This window comes from Vombatus ursinus, unplaced genomic scaffold, assembly GCF_900497805.2.
Source record: "Vombatus ursinus unplaced genomic scaffold, bare-nosed wombat genome assembly UNPS02011591.1, whole genome shotgun sequence".
Taxonomy (NCBI): domain Eukaryota; kingdom Metazoa; phylum Chordata; class Mammalia; order Diprotodontia; family Vombatidae; genus Vombatus; species Vombatus ursinus.
In genome coordinates this window covers 4,086,570-4,108,369 of record NW_020951369.1, presented here as the reverse complement: position 1 = coordinate 4,108,369, position 21,800 = coordinate 4,086,570, and the positions used below count along the sequence as shown (strand labels likewise).

General features: G+C 35.6%; 1 protein-coding gene across 6 annotated transcripts in view; it reads right to left on the bottom strand.

Annotated features, from left to right (window-relative positions):
* Window positions 1-21,800, bottom strand: part of UBE3A (ubiquitin protein ligase E3A) — a 241,480-nt gene that overhangs the window by 22,329 nt on the left and 197,351 nt on the right. For all 6 annotated transcript variants that reach the window (XM_027856645.1, XM_027856648.1, XM_027856643.1 and 3 more), the window contains one exon: window positions 2,932-4,181. In XM_027856645.1, the coding sequence (XP_027712446.1) occupies window positions 2,932-4,181 (1,250 nt within the window). The remainder of the gene's footprint in view (window positions 1-2,931; window positions 4,182-21,800) is intronic.

The window sequence follows — 21,800 nt, the reverse complement described above, 5'->3', positions numbered from 1 at the left end:
CTGGGGTCCAACCTCATGACAGATGTTTTCAAGTATCTGATGGCTCATCTTTTAGAGGATAGAAAAGATCTAGGACTGCAGAGTTACAACTGGACCTTCCATTTTTCAGATGAGGAAAATGAGATCTAGAGAGATTAAGTAAGGACCCTGCCCAAGGTTCCATAGGAAATGAGTGACAAGAGGTCCCAAGCTAAGTCTTTCTGATTCTAAATCCAGTACTCTTTTCCACTGTCCTACTGCTATTCTGCTTGGCCCTGGGAAGCAGAACAAGGAGTAACTGGTGCATGATGCCGAAAGATTTCAGCTTAATGTAAAAAAAAAACAAAAACAAAACAAAAACAAAAAAAAACAACCAAAAAAGTTTCATCAATTAGAAATATCCATAAGTGGAATTTGATGCCTGTGGAGGTAGGTGACCTCACTGGAATACAGATAATCACCTGCAGAGTCTAAGTATGGATTGTACTAGAGGGTCTTTGAAATCCCTTCTAACTCTGAGGTTCCTTCACTTTGTAAGGAGAGGAGGTTGGGAAAACCGATTTTTTCCTCCAATTCTTTAGTCCTCTGCAGTAAGATTTCATTGTCATTTGAAGGACAGGAATAATTATTGCATAAGGAATAGCCTCCACAGAGCTAAAAGGAATGAACCAAGAAGTCTTAGTATACAGTTTTGTGCTCTGGCACCCCCATTTGCCCTGAAAACTCCATAATACAACATGTATGTACAATGCCTACACTTCAGCCAAACTCTCTAAGTTTGTAGGAATCTCTGATTGAGAATTAGTTATTTAAATTATTAACTATGAGTGTGGTTATGAATCACATAGTTAAAATGAAAAAAACTAACAGATTAATAAGTAAGCAAGTTCAAACCTGAAAAGGAGATGTGTTTCTGCCATCTGCCTTTCTGGTGCTTTCTGCCACTATCCAACCAACTTTTGCATTGGAAGGAGGACTGAGAAATTTGTATTTTAAAAAGTTAAAAGCACTCCAGTATTAAGACACTTACAATCAGTAAGACAGAAAGATTCGAAACTAATTAAGACCCAGAGCTTAAATCTCCTCACTCTATTAATGCAGGTAAGTATCTTATCTGCAATTTATAGTCTGTATGAGAGTTAACTAGAGTTTTAGGAGGTTGAATGATTCGCTCGGGTAGCCACTAAGCACCAGAAGCAGGTCTTGAACCAAGGTCTTCTTGGCTTCAAGACCAGTTATCTTTTCTACCAGGTCAAGCTGCATAAGCTGGGTCTAATACAACTTATAAAAATTAACTTTGCTACATATATAGCCTATATCAGGCTGCTTGCCATCTTGGGGAGGGGGAAAAATCTGCAACTCAAAATGTTACAAAAGTCAATGTCAAAAACTAATGAACAAATGAATAAAATAAATAAACAACATTATACTTTAAAAAAAAATTAACTTTGTCATAAGATTCCCAATTCCATTAGTGTGGCCCACTGAAGGTTAATTATACTTTCATCCATGAGTAGGTAAGATATTCAATTTGTTCAAAACCAGAATAAAATCAGTATTTTTGTTCCATGCTGAAAACTAAAGATAAAGAACTTATTTTTATTACTCTAAGCAAAATAATGGATTAAATTTATGGTTTTTAAATGCTATGACACAGTACAGTTAATTTTCAATCGTTTTGGAGCTAATTGCTTTTTTTCCCCCTTCTTCCTGATATTTATATTCACTTCCATGTAAGGGTTTATAGAAGAAAATGGTAAAAAGGCATATGCTTCATTCTCCTAGGCTGATAATGATAATTTAGGAATTACTTATAATTTTCCTTCACCTTCACTAGCCCTGTCCTCCATTAGCATAAATAGTTGAAAGTAAGCTATAAAAATTTATTGATGTTTATAGGAATTTATAACTCCAGTTTTAGGGAATCTAGAGTGGTGGAAGGAATGTAGCCAGTCAGTCAATAAGCATTTATTAAGCACTAACCCTACGCCAGGCCCTGTGCTAAGTACTAGGAATACAAAAAAAAGGCAAAAATACGGCCCTGCCGGCAAGGAGTTCACATTCTAATGAGACAAAACATGCAAATAACTCAATACATACAAGATACACACACGCGCACACACACATACTAAACTGGAAATAATTTTAGAAAGCAGGGGCCAGTATAGTAATGTGGAAAACAGGGAAAGGCCTTCTGCAGAAATGGGGGTTGGAGCAACACAGTATAATATTGGATGACAGAAAATCTGGGTCCAGATTCAAGCTGTTTATGTTTACTACTTTTGTGACCTTGGGCAAGGCTTTTACCCTCTCTGGTCCACAATTTCCTTATCTATAAATTGAATGAGCTTGACTAGATCTGAGGTCTTCTTTCAGCTTTAAACCTTATGATTCACAAGTAATGTCTGAAAAAGGATTATTAGAAATTCAAGTAGATAATACCTGCTAACTGCCTGTATGGGGACTACTACTCTTTCCTCTCCTATTAAGGTCTTTATGTCTGTGGCTTTTGCTAGTGATTCCAAATTCCTCTGGGTTTTGTGTATCTTCTATTTCCTTAATCTCTATTTTTAAAATACACTTGGAACTGGCTGGCAAACGATTTTTATCATGTCTTTGTAGAAATGAAAAATCCTACTCTCTTCTAGTGAAAGGGGCAATTACTAATGTAATCACATATATTTTAATCTTTAGATTGTAAAGAAATATAAAATTGCTAACTTTGAATCTGATGGGCAAAACTCATAGTACTACCACGTTATTCATGAAATTTACTTGTGCCTATAAACATTCACTATAACTTCTATATTACAGTATGCTGTCATAATACCATACATTTTTTTACCCAGTTATAAAATGAATTCAGCATATAGATCTATACATTGGCTTCTCCATCTTTCCTATAACTAATTTAATATTCTAGTGTGTATTTCAAATGACCACATAACTTACCCGGACAAGTGCATCATCTATGATATGATCACGTCTGACTTTGAGTCGTAAATACGGATTCAACTGTTGTCCTTGAACTAAGCTGTAGAGCACAGTAATGCGTCGTTCACTGTACATGCGGATTCTATTATCATAATACAATCCCAGGTTCTTGGTGACAGCATTCAATATAAAGGGACAAGTCATAAAAGAGAATTTGTTTTCTGTTTCTACCTTGAAAAAAGTGTAATCTTTGTCCATTTCTAGAACATCATTCAGTGGTTCATTAATAAACTCTTCAAAAGGGATAAGTGGTTTTCTGCAATCTATAGTTTTAACACCAAGTTCAGTTTCTAGTGGGTCTACTCGAGGACCCTTCTTGTTTCTTCTCTCCTCTCCCAAAAGCTCCTGAAGTGTCATTTCACTGGACTCTGGGATGGGCTCTTCATCCTCCTCTTCATTATGATCTGTATCTACCTCTCCTCCTACTACATTTGCATAGTAAACCATTTTCAAGCACTTTGAAGCAGCAACAATGGCATCATCATCGTTCACTAGATTACGACTATTAAATTCATTGCTTATGACTTTGTAAGTAATAAGCTGTTGAAATGTTTCCATCATTCTCCGAATCTGGTCTGCACTGTACTTAGACCACAATCTGACCAGTTTTGCTTGGGCTGCAAGGGGTAACTTGCTCATTGCTTTGCAAAACAATGGCAAAGCCATTTCCAGATATTCAGGGCTATGAAGATTGCCATTCTCCATGACAATAATGAACAAATTCAGATAATTAGGATCCCGAGAGTACACATTGTGATAAGTCAAGTCACACTCCACATTAGGTGACAAGTATACAAGTGCATTAAGAAAGGCAGTTTCTATTTTTTCATTAGAAAGCAATCTGTTGTAGACTCTTCTGATTGCTTCGATATCTACAGATACTTCGTCAGGGCCTAATTTTTGTAAGTTGTTATCTCCTTGAGAGTTGCTATCACCTATCCTTGAGGATGATGCTTCTGAATCTTCCTCCATAGCAGCAGCAGAACACGCAGCTTTTTCCTTTTCATCTTCATCCTTGTCTTCATCTTTTCCTTGAAGAGATTTCAGTTCTTCTTTTGTATGCTGTTTAGCTTTACGGAAGCTCTGAACCAAGGCCTCAGCACTAGAAAATACTCTTCCAATAACTCGTATTAAAGGGGAATAATCCTCTTTCTCTCTACATAATTCAAGAATTTCGTATACCTTTTCTTCTGTTAAGTAAGTCACATCTATAAAGTTTGGGGAAGAAAAAGAAAGACATTTTTATAAGTATTCACTTTTTAAAAATCTAATAAAAAACAAAGACAAACACTTTGCAGTCAATACTGTTTACTGCTTAACAAATATTTTAAAAGCAACTACGCATTCCTAGGATATATTTTAGCCACCTGGAATACAGTTTACTCTATTTGTGCTATTCAATATTATAACTGTGCATAATTTGGAAATTAATTGCAACCCAATGAAAATATTCAGTGTGACTTAAGAATATGTGACCACTTCACATGGTTTATTATTCTCACTAAGTGGGATGTCACTGTGTAATCAGAAATACAAATAAACAAAATTTTATGACTATATGCTACTTTCACTCCTGCTTAATAAATTAATTAAATCTAAATGAATGAATGAATAAATAAATGAAGCTTGCGCTGGCCATCCTTCCCAAACCTTCTCAGTGAAACCTGGACTCTACCCTTGGCACTCTAGGCTTCATATACTTAGACCTTTTGTAGCTCACTTTTATAGGTGGTCTTATACTAAGCTCCAGGAATGTACAGCCTGTCTTATTTATGTGTACTTATATTTCTCATATATGGTACCATTCATTCATTCGTTGCTTTAACAAGATTAACAATGGGGGCAGCTAGGTGGCACAGTAGATAGAGCACTGGCCCTGGAGTCAGGAGGACCTGAGGTCAAATCTGGCCTCAGACACTCGACACTTACTAGTTATGTGACCCTAGGCCATTCACTTAACCCCATCGCCGAGCAAAAACAAAAAAACAATATAAACAATGATGAACTTGAAAGCATTTAATAGCTAAAGTTTTTTTTTTTAAACCTTAATGACAGGTAGTTTTTTTTTAATATGGAGATAATTAATGTGTTAGTATACTCCTGTTTGCAATCGCAGAATATATTAAGATAGTTTTATTTTGAATTTGAACCAACATTTTATATTTAAACTTCATTTTATACCCCAAATAGCTCCCAGTTTGGCAAGTCTCTCTCTTTTTTTTTAATCTCCTCCTGCCACCCCCAATAACATTTTCTTGTCTCATTACCCACGTAAGGGGGAAGTAGAAAAAAGATCCCTACTTCCAATCTGGAAACAAGGACCTACATTTGTGTTAGCTCCACATGAAAACACAATTATCTTATGGATTTTTTTTTCTAGTTTATTTCAGATCTTTTTCATGGAAATGATACTTTAATAAATTGAATAATAGAATAGAGTTGAAAAGGACCTTGGTGTAGATAAGGAAAATGAGATCTACTGAAGTTAAGTGACTTTTCCAAAGTCAAAAAACACTTTCAAAGGCATAATCCAAAACTATGGTTCCCTAAAATCAAGGTCAGTGCTCTGTCAACCATATCATGCTTCCTCATGAATTTTTTGTTTCAAGTCAAAAGGTCTTATTCATGAAATCAGATTTAGAGCTGGAAGGGAACTTATAGGATATCTCATCAAAATCCCTTCATAGCTGAGGAAACTAAAGCCCAGAAAGGTTAATGATTTGTCCAAGGCCATACTGCTAGAAAGTACAGAGCCTTGATGTAGAATTCACTTCCTAGTACATAATGAGTGGGAGTAGGGGTGGAGGAGATCCTTGGTTTAGCATAAGGTATAGAAATGGAAGATTAAATTAATTCTTTAGATGATTTTCAAATACAGTTGTTTTCACTGAAAGAATGTTTTATGAATAACAGTCTGTGATTGGTATAAATACTAAGCAAAGGGACAGAAAAGGAAAGAGGTGAACATGTATGACGGAGAGAAAAGCAAATAATTAATTATCAGGCTATAAGGTGTGGCCTAAAGGTAGGGTCAAAGTGGCTGTGGAGGGACTTGAATGTCAGGCAAAAGGAGTTTTCATTTCATTTCAAAGTCAATAGCAGAGAGCAGAGGAGTAAGTAATAGGATGAGATTTGTTTATATAACAAAGTTTAAATATAGATTAGAGGAATTACTAATTAGACTGAAGACAAGAAGACCGAGCCACTTGGCAGTTATGTGACTTTTGATGAGTCACTTAATATCTCAACACCTCAAATTACTCACCTGTGAAATGAGATGATGTCTAAGGTTCCTTCTGCTTTTATATTGTATTACTAGTTTGAAGGCTATTACAAGGTAGGCAAGTAATGGGGCCTTATAGTAGTAGTAGTGGTAGTAGTGGTAGTGGTAGTAGTAGTAGTAGTAGTGGTAGGTATAGTAGTAGTAGTAGTAGTAGTAGTAGTAGTAGTAGTAGTAGTAGTGGTAGTAGTAGTAGTAGTAGTGGTAGTAGCAGCAGTAGCAGCAGTAGCAGGAGCAGCAGCAGGAGCAGCAGGAGTAATTCACATTTACATAGCAATTCAAAATTTACAAATCATTGCACATACATTATCTCATTTGATAACAGGGTGAGGGCAATAAGAATACAAAAGAGGCTGTAAGGAATATTGCTGTTGTTCGGTCATTTCCAACTTTTTGTGACCCCATTTGGGATAGGTAGTCAAACTGACATACCCATATTACTTCATACACATATTAATTGAAATAAAGTGTCAAGGGTAAAGATACTATGTAACTTCCACCATTCCCTACCCCCATCTCTACATACAGTATATATGTGAAAAAAATTATATGACATATATATACCCCTTCTTCCTTCTCCAAACTTTTCCCAAAGCATCTGACAGATCATAGAAAGACAGTACAGATGAGCATCAAGTACTCAGCAAAAGGATCTGTAGATCTGGCTGCTTCCAGTAGCAAAAGTCCCCAAACAAGGAGGGAATCTCATTCTCCTCACCCCAACTCCAAATGCTACTATGATGTACCAAAACCCTGGGCCTGCATTTTAGAGAAAGCTCATTAACGTAATGGTGTTAAAAGGCTAGAGCTTACTGAGATGAGATGAAGCATCCTAATCTGTCACTCATCGAATATGAACTTCAAAAACGTTGTGTCGGGCAAAGTCTGTCTCTATTTCCCATTCTTGACTAGGCTCTGTCCCTGGCTTCAGCATGTAGGAGGCATTAAATTATCTAAGAAGCATAAACCTAGAAATAAACTTGGAAACATTGTTTCTCACTGGTAAAATTCACATTTTTAAGAAAGATTAAATTCTCTCCCATATAAATAATCCACTAAAGTATTTTAATATCCATATATTCAGGATGGCAATAAGATGTGCAGTACTACCAATACATATCAGGATTGGCTGTGAAGGATCTGGGGATGTTTAGCCTGGAGAAGAGAAGCTAGGGGGAAAGGAATGAATTAAGAGCAAATGTTGCCATTCTTAAGCTTAATGTAAGCTATTGTTAACTGAGTTACAGAATGATTAGATCCTTTCTCCTTGGCCCCAAGGGCACACTAAGATTCATGGGTGTAAGTTATAAGAAAAGAGATTTTTGTCTTGATATAGAGAAAAATTTCCTAATACTGTAAGCTGTCTCAAAATAAAATAGATTGTCTTTAGAAAACAATGAACTCCCAGTCTCTAGAAGTCTTCAGATTGTGAAGGATGATTTGTCAGGAGTGTTACAGATGGAATTAATAATTTGGATAGGAATTGGATCAGATGAATTCTGGGGATCATTCAACATTTTAAAATCTTTGGTTCTATTACAATAACACTATAGTTAAAATAAAGCACAGTTTCCAACCTTAAAATACATTAAAAAACAAATATGTGGAATTCACCAAAAAGAAGTTTATCAATCACTTTATGAAGAAAATAAAATAAAATGTATATGTATGTGTGTGTGTATATATATATATATATATACACATATAGTTGTTACAACTTAAGAAAATATGAATTTCAAAACTGTTAGAATTAAGTGTTAAGGCTGATGTCAGTCAGCAAACAAAATAGGAGAGGTATATTTAGAAGTAATTTAACCTGACATCCATATTATTTACTGATATAGCTGAGAATTCATTCTTTAAAAAAAAGGTTAAATTTTTTAAGTCCCAGAAAAGTGGGAACTTAAATCAAGTAAAGACATCAACTTTAGAATCGTTTTCCAGAAAAGTTTAACCAAGGCAAAATAGTAACAAGGAGGCACAAGAATTCTTGACTAATAAACAATTCTCTTGCCAAACAGAAACAAGACAACCAAGGTTAATGGCAGGTTAGAGTACAAACTACTATGAAGGATAATGAACACACTACTACCTCATAAAATAATAAGCAGAGTGAGCCAAAAGTGTCAGTTTTCTCAAATAGAAATTCCTTCATAAAACTAGCAGAAGGGGAAACAGATGTGACCTTTGGAAAGTCATTTAACCTATCTGGGCCTCAGTTTTCTTATGTGTAAAATAAGGGAGCTGCCCTAGATGATTTTCTAGTTCCTTTCTGACTATAAATCCTAGGATTCTCTTTCAGAGGACTAGAGCTTAAGCTAAAAGAGACCTCAAAGGCTATCTAAATCCAGGACCTTATTTAACTGATGAAGAAACTGAGGCTCAAGGGGGTTAAATGATTTGTCCAGGACCAAGAAAGGGTAATAAGCATCAGAGGTAGGATCTGAACCTAGGTTTCCAGACTTTAGAGTCCTTGATCACTTTATATAAAGTATTCTCTTGTTCTCTTTTCCATAGAGTTAGACTTTCTTTGCAGCATCAAATTTCATTTTAAAGATTTCAGAGATAATATAGATAGGTTCTCATGATCTAATACTTTATTAAGAAAGTCAAAAGCAATGATACATTTATTACTAATAATAAAACTAATAAAGAAGGGATGGAAGCAAGAGGTAAATTGAGGATGACTATAAAAGAGCAATTAAAATCCTATAAGAATGTCAGTAAAGCAAAACCCTAGAGAATGATCTGAGTCTTAAATTCTAAAGACAACAATCAGAACTTTTTAATAATGCTGGATCTAAGAAAAATTCTGGTGAAGGAACTGGTACCTGGTGATGGACAAATGTTAGATCAATTTTTAAAAAGAGTAAAAAAGTGAATTCTTCAAATTTGTGAACTTAACTTCAATTCCTAGTAAAATTGTAAAACAGATTATGAAAGGTATTAAGCACTAGGTAAAGGAACTGAGGGGATTAGGATAGCATGGGGTTGACTGCGGTGACTCCATATTGTGACTCAATTCTGGAGCTCACTCAGCTCTCTTTCTATTTCATTGTGGGTCTAGTCTAAATTCTATCCCATAAGAAAACTGTATTCAATTCTGGAAATTGGGAGAAAACCTTATTGCATTGTGTGAACCTAGTACTGCGTGGCTAAGAAGCTGGACCATCTCTACCTGCTGCTTGGAGACCCTTAACCAAAGACCTAGGTTATGCTGACCAATTTGATGCATGGAATTATCTCACAAATTTTCACAAAAATTCTCACAAAAGTACATCTCAAGCAACCCATATGTCTTATCTGTGATCAAAGAGTTATTGTTTCCAAGATCCTTAGATTGTTCACAGACATTTGATGGGGAGTAGGACACTTTTTTTTTTTTAATTTCAGAGAATTATACCTGTTCACTCCATCCCCTCCTCCAACTTGGAAAGTTCCTAATCTTTCCTCCAATTAGAAATCAGATTACCTAATGTTGCATTGTTTCCTTTTAATTAACTGGCCTTATTTTATTAACTGTTTTTAACATACAAAAGTCTGTCTTCCCTTCTATTTAGGGTCTAGGTCTAAGGTGAGGAGGTCTGGCCCTGGTCTGCTGGGCAATTGCCATGCATCACTTATGCTTGGAAGACTGAACCTTTATTTCTTCAGTCCTTTCATCTTTCACCCTCCACATAGATAACTATGACTAAGAATAGACTTTCAAAAATAAAAAAGGCAAAGGCATGTTAGATAAACCTGATTTTGTTCCTCAACGTGATAAGCAGATTATATTAGGTGAATGTCTTTAATACAGTGCATCAAGATTTCAACAAATCATTGACAAAGCCTCTCACAATACCCTTGTGAACATTACTGAAAGATGTGAACCGGATGATAACACAGCTAAGTGGGTTTGGAAGAACTGGTTTACTGAATAGACTCAGCATATTGATTAATAGGCTAAGTTTTAAGAAGGCAGGGACTTTTCTTATCTAAACTTTTTGAATCTCCCCGGATTTAATGTATTTGATAAATTAAATGGACAGCAAGCATCCTCTTCTATATGCAGGTTTGATTAAGTCACTAAGTGATGCCTGAAAGCTAACACTAAATAAAACTCACATTTATCTGTTTTAGATTCAGGGCCCTTCACAAGCTCCTACTATTTTGCTTTTCCAGTTTTACTCCATTTCATTCATTTTTATACATTTTACTTTCCAGTTAAACTACACTACACTGTTTTCCCAACACACCCTGAACTATTCAGCTGCTGTGCCTTTGTTCCTGGGGGTTTGGAGAGTAGGGGCATCTGGTATATATTTTAACAGTTCTCTGGAAAAAAAATGCATGCAAGACATACTTTTAAATTTAATCTGCAATGCTAACATTTCCTTCATCACTTTCTTAAGCCTAGAAAATCAACAAAACAATAAATTAAGCTCCAATACGTAGAGTTTGCCAGTTTCCAAGGTGTTAATAGATGTTACTCACACGAAAACTTTAACAACTGGCTCTTATGAGCCAGCTGGTTATGAGTTGGCTCCAGTATACTATTACTTTGTTCCTATGCTTCCTTATACCTGGAATGTCCTTTCCTCCTTCCCTTCATCTATTGAATTCCTATTTATTCTCTGAAACCCAATTTAAACACAAACATTTCCACGAATTTTCCCCTTATATCTCCTGTTAGTAACAGCCTTCACTCTGGAATCTTAACACTACACCTCAATTTTGTACTTCCTGGGACAGTAGATAGAGCACCAGGCCTGGAGTCAGGAAGTCAACATTTACTAGCTGTATGATCCTTTATAAGTCACTTAACCTTATTTACCTCAGTTTCCTCATCTGCAAAATGAGCTGGAGAAGGAAATGGCAAACCACGCCAGCATTTTGCCAAGAAAACACCAAATGAGGTCAAACTGAAATGACTGAACAATAACACATTTCTTATGCAAAACAGTATATTTTGTGGCAGCTAGGTGGCACATAGGATAGAGGGCTAGGGCTGGAGTCAGGAATACTTGAGTTCAAGTTTGACCTCAGACTTCTCCCAGCTGTGTGACTTTGGGCAAAGTGACTTAACATGTTTGCCTCAGTTTCCTCAACTGTAAAATAGGAATAATAATAATAGCACCTACCTCCCAGGGTTGTTGTAAGGATCAAATGAGAGATCATCTGTAGAGTGCTTACTATACACAGTACCTAGCACAAAGTAGGCAAGGAGCTATATAAATGCTATTATTATCATCACCATTGTCATTATAATTCTATGTATTTTTGCATTAACATTAGAAGGATTGTCCATCTAAACTGCCCCTCCCTTTCATCTTTTTGTCTAGTACAATGAATGTTCTACAAACAGAAGGCACTTAATTGAATGAATGAACCTGAAAAACGATAGACTGCCCTAAGGCTCTGTCCTTGGCCCAGTTCAGTACAATATTTTTATCAATAAGCTAGATGAAGACAGAGATTACATATTAACTTGTGGACTATATGAAACCAGGGAAACATAGTTAATATACAGTATAAAAATTCCCAATTAACAAGCTAAAATGGTAGAATAAAACTAACAGAAGAAATTTAATAAGGATAAATGTTAAGTCCTACACTTTGTTTTAAAAAAAAACATCTGCACAAGTACATGAGTGGGAGATAATCCTATGTGGCTAGAAAACAGTTTATAAGGAAAAGTGGTCTTTTAACTTGACTGACCAAAAGTATAAGAAGTCAGCATTGCATTGTAGCAACTTCCAAAAGTTAATATGTTCTCTTAGACAGCATTAATAGAAAATGTCCAAAATCTTGGAGTTAATTGTACCACTGTGCTGTCTTGGGAAGATCACATCTGGAACTCTGTGTCCACTTCTGGATACCCAGTTTTAGAAGAGCTATTGACAAAATGAAGTACACCCAAAAGGTAGGGACCAGGATAATGAGACAGATTCAAATTCAAAAGATATGTTATTTTATATAGTAAGGAGTAAACTTAGAGAAATCTTTATTAACAGAAATGATACAAGCTAAAAAATATTTAAATGAGGTCAGGTAAATCCATAAATTACAGGCCATAATATGTTTTCAAGAAGAGCTAGGGCTTCCTGAAGCTGATACAGGGAAAATAATGATGCTCTCCCCACAAACAGTGCCAGTGTTAGAAACAGAATCGCCAATATAGTAATTTTATATTCTTATTTACACAGAGCCTCATAAAAATACATTAGCATACTATTTTTCTAAAAGGTTTGCTATATTTTTATAAATAATAAAAATAGACAAAAGGAGCAAAAATATTTTCCATTTTAAATTCCTTATTTAATCAGCAAGGCCTAAGAAACAAAATCATTAAAGATTTCAGGTCCATAATGACAATATCTCAAGAGCTCCTACATCATTCCTAATTAGTATAATCTGAAACCCAATTTAAACACAAACATTTCCATGAATTTTCCCCTTATATCTCCTGTTAGTAACAGCCTTCACTCTGGAATCTTAACACTACACCTCAATTTTGTACTTCCTGGGACAGTAGATAGAGCACCAGGCCTGGAGTCAGGAAGTCACAATGTCACATATCACAATACTAGATAAAATTAATTCTTTGGATATTGGTGAAGCTATCACAGAAAGATCACTAGTCATATGTATCCCTAAAATATATCTTCAGCAATGAGTTTCCAAGAATTGGAAGTTGAAATGTGTTGAGGATGGAGTTTAAATTGCTTTTTGCTGGAGCAGAGAGTTGCCCTCTGCACAAAAATCAGAAAGGCTATGGATCTGAATTTACTGGGTTGATGACCATAGGCATTTAATCTTTTGGGCCAGGTTTTTTAATCTGTAAAATGGGAATAATACTTGCAATTATCTACCTCCTAGAGTTGTGAGGAAAACACTGTAAATCTTAAAGCATTATATAAATATGAATACTCTCTAAGCTTGCTCAGCCTCTGCTCCAAACAATAATATGAGGAACCATTTTAGTGACTCACTACAACCTCCAAGATCAAATACAAAATTCTCTAACCTTCGAAGTTCCTCACAGCCTGGCCTTTTCCTCCTTTTTGACAATTTCCTCCTGTCCATATATTCTATGATTCAGCTCTGCTGGCCTCCCTGCTCATTTTCCCACAGGGCACTCTACACCTTTTCGTAGGGCATCTTCTATGCATGCAATGTATTCCAGGCTCCCCTCTGCCTAATGGTTACCCTGGCTTCCTTCAAACCTCAGTTCAATTTCTGCCTTGTGTATAATAAGGCCTGTCCCAGACCCCTTCCCTGTTAATGCCTTTTCTTAGATGTTTCTTTTCATTTACTCTGCTGTATGTATGTTGTATGTACAGAGTTGTTGTTTACATGTTTTTTCTGTCATTACAAAATAAGCTCAGTGAGGGCAGGAACTATGATTTTGCCTTTCTTTGTATCCCCAACCCTTAGCATAGATTAAGTGCTTGGTGACTGTTACCCACTTTTCCTATTAAATTTCTTGGAACTACCTGTCATGGGCCTCTGACAAAGTATTCAGAAGCCTTCCTCTCCCAGATCAGAGATCCCTGGATTAAGAAACAATAGAACTTGTTCCTCTTTCTACATAAACTTGGTAAATCATTTAACCTACTTCATAAAAATTTCTGGCATTTAATTCACCCCCTGCATGTCCATTCCCATCAATACCACCAGACTACCAAAGACTCTCTAATCCGTCAGGGGCTCCAGCATCTACCTCCCAGGTCCATGCCTCATAAATGACCCAATACAAAAGCCTGAGGACATCATCTTGCTCATAAACCTTCCGTGGTTCCCAAACATACCAACCTTGAAGCCTGACAAAGAAGGCTTTTCACAACTTGGCTCAGACTCTAATTAACCTATTTTCGTGCTCCCCCCTTCAAGCTGAAGAAGTAGCTCTTTACATGCCACCACTTCCCAGACACTCTCAAAGCCTTTGTCCTCAGTTTCAGAATGAACTTCCTTCCTTCAATTTCTGCCTATTTGCAACCTTTCCCTTTCAGGGTCATGCAGGTGCCAACTTTTCCATGATACTTTCACTAATCTCTCCTACCTTCTCCCCTACCCCCAAACCCAACCAAAATAGAATTCTCTCTCCCTTCAATTCCTCAGATCACTATTTGACATCTTTCATGCATATAATCATTTGCATTATACTTATTCGTGCACGTCTCATCCCTATAAATTTTGCCATTTTTATCTTTGGATTCCCAGTCTCTGGCAGAGAACCTGGTACACAATAGGTATTTACTAAATGCTTAACTGAATTAATTTCCTTAAAATCTCAGTTCATTTTCTTTTGGAAAAGACTGATTTTACTAGCCTCGTCTACCTCTTAGAAGGTGATTGAAGAAGCTAGATGATATAGTGGTTAGAGTATGGGGACTTGTGGTCAGAACACCAGGGTTAAAATCTTGCCTCACAGAAAATTAATAGCTTTGTGATCCCTGGGCAAGTCAATCAGGCTCAATTTCTTCATATGTAAAATGGGGTTAATAATAGCACCTATCTCAAAGGATCAAATGAGATAAATAATACACTATATGAGTCATAAGTATTATATAAATGCTATTATTATTTTAAGGATCGAATGATATAAAATATACGAAAGTCCTCAGAAAACTGGAATGCTACAAAGATTTGGCTGGGGAGGTAAGTGGGAGAAATTTTTAAAACTAATGGTTAAAAAATACAGTTATCCTTGGAATCAGTGCCTATCAATCAAGACTTAACAAAGTCTCGATAGGACCTGAATTACAAATAACATGTGAATATAAACAACTGCTCCTCCACTATTCCTCCACCCTTTTGTCAAATTACCCTGGAAAAGCAGAAATAGTTCAGGGGAATGTAAAGAGAGAGACTCTTAAGCAGTCTATTTTCCAAATATAAATACCTTCCTCTATACTGTCTGATTTTTTGTAGTTTACCTCTGTCAAAATGCCAGATACTCCAGAGGGTAGTAAGTCAACATGGATTCACAACAATGTTCCTTTAAAAATTCATGTTTCTCAAGGTCAGGAGTTCTTAACCTGGGGTTCATGAACTTTTAAAATAATTTTTTTAATTAACTATGTTTCATTACAATTAGTTTCTTTTGTAATCCTCTGTGTTTTGTTTTATACATTTTAAAAACATTATTTTGAGAAAAGATCCATGGGTATCACAAGATTGTCACCAGAGTCCGTGACACAAAAAAAGTTAGGAAACTATCTTCTAGTTGGATGAAAGGGTTTTGATTCATTGACTCATCAGTGCAAAGAAAATTCAGAGGGACTACTTATCCTCTTAGCCCTCATTTCCTCATATATATATAATGAGGTGGGTCAAGATGACCTCTAAGATCTCCCTTTACGTTCTAGATCTATGTCAATTATCAAGTTATATATCAGCACAAATAAGTTAAATGGGATTACTATTTCCCTAACACTTAGCTGAGAAAGTTACCCACAGGGAATGGGAATTGGTAGGCAATTAATATTGCAATGTGGGGAATTTTGGAGGGTGTAGTGGATCTGTGAGATACTGAGACTATATAAACTTAGGTACCTAAGTTCCCTCATGCCTAGAAATAGTCTTTAAAAATAGAAGTATGTAAAGAGGGATAGGAAAGTGCTTAAAAAAAAAACTTCTATTACAGAATTTCGACTAAGGCTAGCCCTGCACAGACAGAATAGGACAAACTCTTTTGTTCCCTCATGTAGCATAATAATCCTTGGTTTTAGAACAAAAATTATACACACAGCTATACTGGAATATAATCCATTTATAAATTGCAAACTACCTATGCTTTAAGAATATAACTTGACTCTAATAAGAACTTTCAGTGTCCATTTTCAGTCCAAAGTCTGAGCTTTAATGATCATCAAGAAGGTGACAAGTAAAGTACTCACCTTCAACACAAAGATGCAACTAGAAATGGGAAATAACATACTCTTCTATTGTCAATCCTGGGTGGATTTTTCACAGTATTAATAACCATACAAAATACCTCTAAAATACACATTTGGGGTAGAAATAATAATCACACAAAAGTTTCTATTAAGAAAATAAACAAAACTGTATCCTCAATGCTGAACTCAAGTCTTTGTTCAACTCTCTTTCTTTTAAGCTATACCCTTACAATGAAGTGTGAAATGTGTACATTAAAACTTATGAGTGTTCTAGCAGTGAAGATATGCAAGCTTGGGTGACTGGGTCACTATTGACAATCATTACAGGAAATTTTGCTCTATGCCTGAAGTTTCCTCCTTTATTTATTCCCTAGCTCAATCATAGTACTTGAATACTAAGGAAGAGATGAAAGAGGAAGTAAGAGCAACTGAGCTAATAACTTACTGTATGACTTGTTTTCTTATCTTTAGAAAGGAGATGATGATGATGTACACAATACTGTACTGATTTTACTGGGTTGCTGAAAGGGGGTTAAATAAGATGATCTATGTGAAAATGCTTTGAAAAGTATAACAAATAAAACCAAGATAACCAGACCTTATTATTATTTTGCTCAATAATGGATTCCTTTCTTTAAAAAAAAAAAATAACACTTAATTCAAAGCAGGAGAAGTCTTTATTGGATTTTGTTATATATATAAATCCATTTCAGACAAAGTTGATTTGACTTAATATAGCACCAAAATGACATTCTTCATTTTCCTAGGATGTGTTTGGAATATCCTTGCTCAGATATAACTAATACTTCTAAGATTCATCTTCATAATGATTTTTATTGCAAAAAAAACTGGTGAAACTGATTTCAAAATGTGTAGCCTAAAAAGTCCATTAAACCTTAGCTAAGCTATTTTTGAAAAGCTTATTTATATTTCAGTTCTCCATGAAAAATGGCAGCTTACAGGCTAAAAACTTCAAAACTGTTAGCAGACCAGAAGGGGCATTAAAAAAAACAACACAATAATCATTTTTCAAGTCACCAGCCAATACTTAACCTTAAAGATTTCAATAAGACTCACGAGAAAAATCCACCTCAACTCCAAATGTTCCTCAGTAACACTCAAAAAGATCTAAATGTATGGAAGGGAAAAGTGTGGCCTTGGCATCCTCCAGTTCTGTGATGTTTAGAACATTTTCATTTACTAATTTATTAACAAGAATATAAAAAACAACTCTGTTTTGTCACCAACTCTAAATGGGTTGGTAATATTTTAGTAATGTTTGGCTCCAGATCACAGGATTCTAGAATAAGAAGGGACCTGAGAGATGATCTATTCCAGTCTCATCACTGAAAGTACAGTGTAGGTTGTTCTGACACCGAAAGTTCAAAATTTCTGAATCCACCTATCAAAGTTCTACTATTAAGTTATAATGCAATTTGGCCTTTAATTTACTTTAGGGTGCATCTAGTTTCTAAAGGAAAGGAAGCAAAGCATGCTGGAGCTAAGTACACTTACACTGAGCAAAGATTAAGAAAAGATTTTTGTATTACTCATCTCCCATATTTCTAAAATCAGCTTAAGGAAAACAAATTACTATGACAAAAGCCTTTCCAATAAAAAAAAAATTCACGTTTCTAAAAATATTTTTGAGAATAAGGTTTTTTACACAAACAAGAAAAGATTAACTATCTTTGGGGGAATGATGTAAGTTTTCACCTACTTGAAGATAGGGCCTGACCAGATGACCTTAAAGTCCCCTCCAGTTTTCCCCAGATTCAATACATGCAGAGCTATGCAGTAGTTCATGAAATGGGGGCCATTGAGGAAGAAGCCAAGACTATGCTGCCCTTCCTAATTAGGAAACACAATAATAAAGCACATGACATATTTGAAAAATAATAGAGGGACCACTGAGTCTTGTCAACTCCAAAATGATAAACCTAAAAGGTTAAAATGGACTGTAGGCTACTGAATTGTTATTGATAAGGCAGAAAGGGCTGGAAGCATTCAGTAATCTTTATAGCTAGACATACTTAGCAAATATTTCCATCAATGATACCATCCTCAAATTACTAAATAAGAAATTGCAAATACACTCTACAACTATGAAAACAAATTTAGATTTAACAATTTAAAACAATGTTCTAATATTTACCTATCTGAAACAGTGATTGCATATTCATTTAGAAAGTCTTCTTCACCAAGGCTGTACACAGGGCAGTAGAAACATTTTTACTGAGGATGTTGAATTCTGATTATTAAACTTTTCAGGTCGACTTTTCTTTCTCCTGCAGCTTTTATTTTTTGAAGGCAGCTCCCCATTAAACTATGACAAAGACCTTCAAGTTCTTTTGGTTAAAGTGGAGGTCTGCTTCTAGAATCACTTTTTCCAAGAGTCCCTTGAAGAATCTTTTCTTAGAGGACTTGAAGAGATCTTCATTAATTGTTCGGCTTATAAATCTATCTTCCAGGTTCATAGAAACAGTAGAAACTGAAAAATGAGCCAATATTCCTTTTCTCTGTGATCATAAATATGATTTCATGATAAAAATGGGCTTCCTGTAAGAAATAGTACTTAATTGGACAAATCTTTTTTTTTTTCCCTATAGACTACAGTAATGAGAGAAGGTACCCTGGTTTATTTATCTTTTTATTAAACTCATAAATTTGTAAAGTTTTAAAAGCACATGTATATACTTAAATGCTTTACAAATACTTGTTAGTAATATTATGTGAATTTTACAGTGCAGCATTAAGATTATAAGAGTTTAACATCTAATCCAGAACTTGACCATAGACCTTACATTGTCATGCAAGAGTGAGTACATATTGCACAAGATTATTATAAAAACAAACTTTTATTTCTTTCTCTTACATTATTTCTGTACAGATACCCTTTATGACTTCCCATTCCTCTGCTTTCCTCCATTTCTCTTCACCACTGTGGTGAGGACAGTCAAATTCTTTAATGGACTCAACTGTGCCCCTTCAGGATGTTTGTTCACTTTTATTAAGGCAGAAAGATATGTGAAAAGACCCTGTGATTCCAGAGAATAGTTTACACTTTAATTCAGTGAGCTATAATGGGATATGGAGGACTAACTAAATTATAGAATTAGCCACTTTCCCTCCTAACTTCCTCTTCTATCCAAGCACAGTGGAACAGAAAATGTGCCTGGGACCAAAATGAAACAGTCATCAGACTTGTTACAGTACTCAACAGGGGTAGAAGTAACTCCTCTCTCCTCTATGCTGCTCAATTCTGCTGATTTTTCTACTGTACTCACTACTCTTCTTACCTTCTCTATTTTTGTCAAGGGTAAAATTATCTTTCCTAGTTCATAATCCGGTAGTTACTCAACTCTTCATTCTTCCTCCCCCTCCCGCCTCCCCCTCCCGCTCCCCTTCTCTCAGCCTTCCATATCGGCTGCCAAGTCTTAACAATTTTACTCACATATCATGTGTGATATTTCTATTTATCCTGTTCCTGCCCACTTACATGACTAGTCTGCTGGTTCAGGCCTTCAATCCTAATTAGTCTCCCTACATCTAGTGTCTTTGCCTTCTAGTGTATCTTGCAAACAGCCATACTGATATTCCTAAAACACAGGTCTGAGCACAACAGTCCCTTGCACCAAGAACTTTCAATGCGGGGGCAGCTAAGTGGCGCAGTGGATGCAGCACCGGCCCTGGAGTCAGGAGGACCTGAGTTCAAATCCAGTCTCAAACCACACACTTGACACTTACTAGCTGTGTGACCCTGGGCAAGTCACTTAACCCCAACTGCCTTGCAAAAACAAAAAAAAAGAAAACAAGAACTTTCAATGCCTCTCTATTGCTTTTAGGATAAAATATAAATTGTTGTTTGGCATTTGAAACCCTTTACAATATGGTGCCAATCTATCTTTCCAGACTTACTACACATTACATACCTTCATTCACTTTTTGTATTCTTGCTAAACTGACTTATTTGCTATTTTCCCTACATGACACTCTACCATCTCCAAGCCTCTGTACAACAAGCTGAACCCTAGAGGCTGAGATTGCAAAGGTCTTCTAGGTCCCTACAAAGCTCAGCTCATTGCCATCCATCCTATGAGGGCTTTCATGATCCCTCTAGTGGTTAGTTCCAAACCCTAGAAATTACATCACATATATGCAGATTGACTTGATTATATGTTGTGTTTTTTTTTAATCCAGAAGAAGGTAAACTCCTTTAAGGGAAGAAATAATTCTTTCTTGTTTTTGCATGCCCAGTGCACAGCACAATACTTGACACACAGCAGGTACTCGATAAATGCTCGCTGAATTGAATTGCCTCAAAAATTGATTTTATAGGGCAGCTAGGTGGCATAGTGGATACAGCACCGGCCTTGGAGTCAGGAGGACCTGAGTTCAAATCCGGTCTCAAACCAGACACTTGACACTTACTAGCTGTGTGACCCTGGGCAGGTCACTTAATCCCAATTGCCTCACAAAAAAAAAAAACAAACATAAAAAAAAATTGCTTTTATAAAAAATGATGAAAATATGTTTTGTCTGACCTATATGTTAAGGAAGCAAAAAAAAAATCTACTTGTTGTTCTCATGTATATTGCTTTTCTATTAGAAAAAATATTAATGACTTCTGAGTTAAAGGAACAATTCACACGTGGTATGGAGGGGGAAGGATTGACAGATATTCAAATTTTCAATAAGAAGTAAAAAAAAAAAAGAACATAATGAGAGAAAAGATGTACTGAAATGAAAAACAAGTATAACTTTAAACCTAAACATAAAAGAAATGAGGCAGCTAGGTGGTGCAGTGGATAGTGACAGGGCCTGGAGTTAGGAAGAAGTGAGTTCAAATCCAGCCTCAGACACTTATTAGCTGTGTGATCCTGGACAAGTCACTTAATTCTGTGCCTCATTTTCCTCATCTGTAAAATGAGCTTGAAAAGGAAATGGCATACCCCTACAGTATATTTGCCAAGAAAACCCCAAAAAAGGGTCACAAAGAGTCAGACAAGATTAAAAAACGACTAAACAACAACAACAACAACAATCACAGATTAAAAAAAAAGTTACTCAATTTTCTTATCTCATCCTGGAATCTTCTGCGGTAGAGAAAAATAAGCTAACAATATACTTCAAGAGTGAGAAGACTGTGTCCAAAGCCTGAAACTCAACTTAGTTTAAAGACTAGCAGGCATGATTCGTGATAAAAATTGCTTTGAAAACTAAAAATATGTGTTCTTGGACTGTATTATGTTTTATAACAACAAAATATGACTAAAGCAGCATGACAGTAGCAATTACAAAAATTATATTAAGTAGCAAATTGAGTTTCATAAATGTTTTACCACTGAGTAGTAGTATCACTTAGGTTTTTAAAATAAAGAATGTTTCTTGCCATTATAATGCAAAGCTCAAGTATTTTACTTTAAAAGAAAACAAATGGTATTTCTAAGCATTTGGTTCAAGTTGTCCTCATTAAATATTATTAAGAATTAACTGTAAATTATACAAAAACAACAATTTCCCCAACCATAATGTGAGGATATTACAAAGTGCTAGATAAAATGAGTCAACCCTGCTAATTTAATCTCCTTCATATCCTGATCATTACCAATACTGCTTAAGTATATAAGGATGACAGAAGTGGCAAATAAGTTTTACTTCAC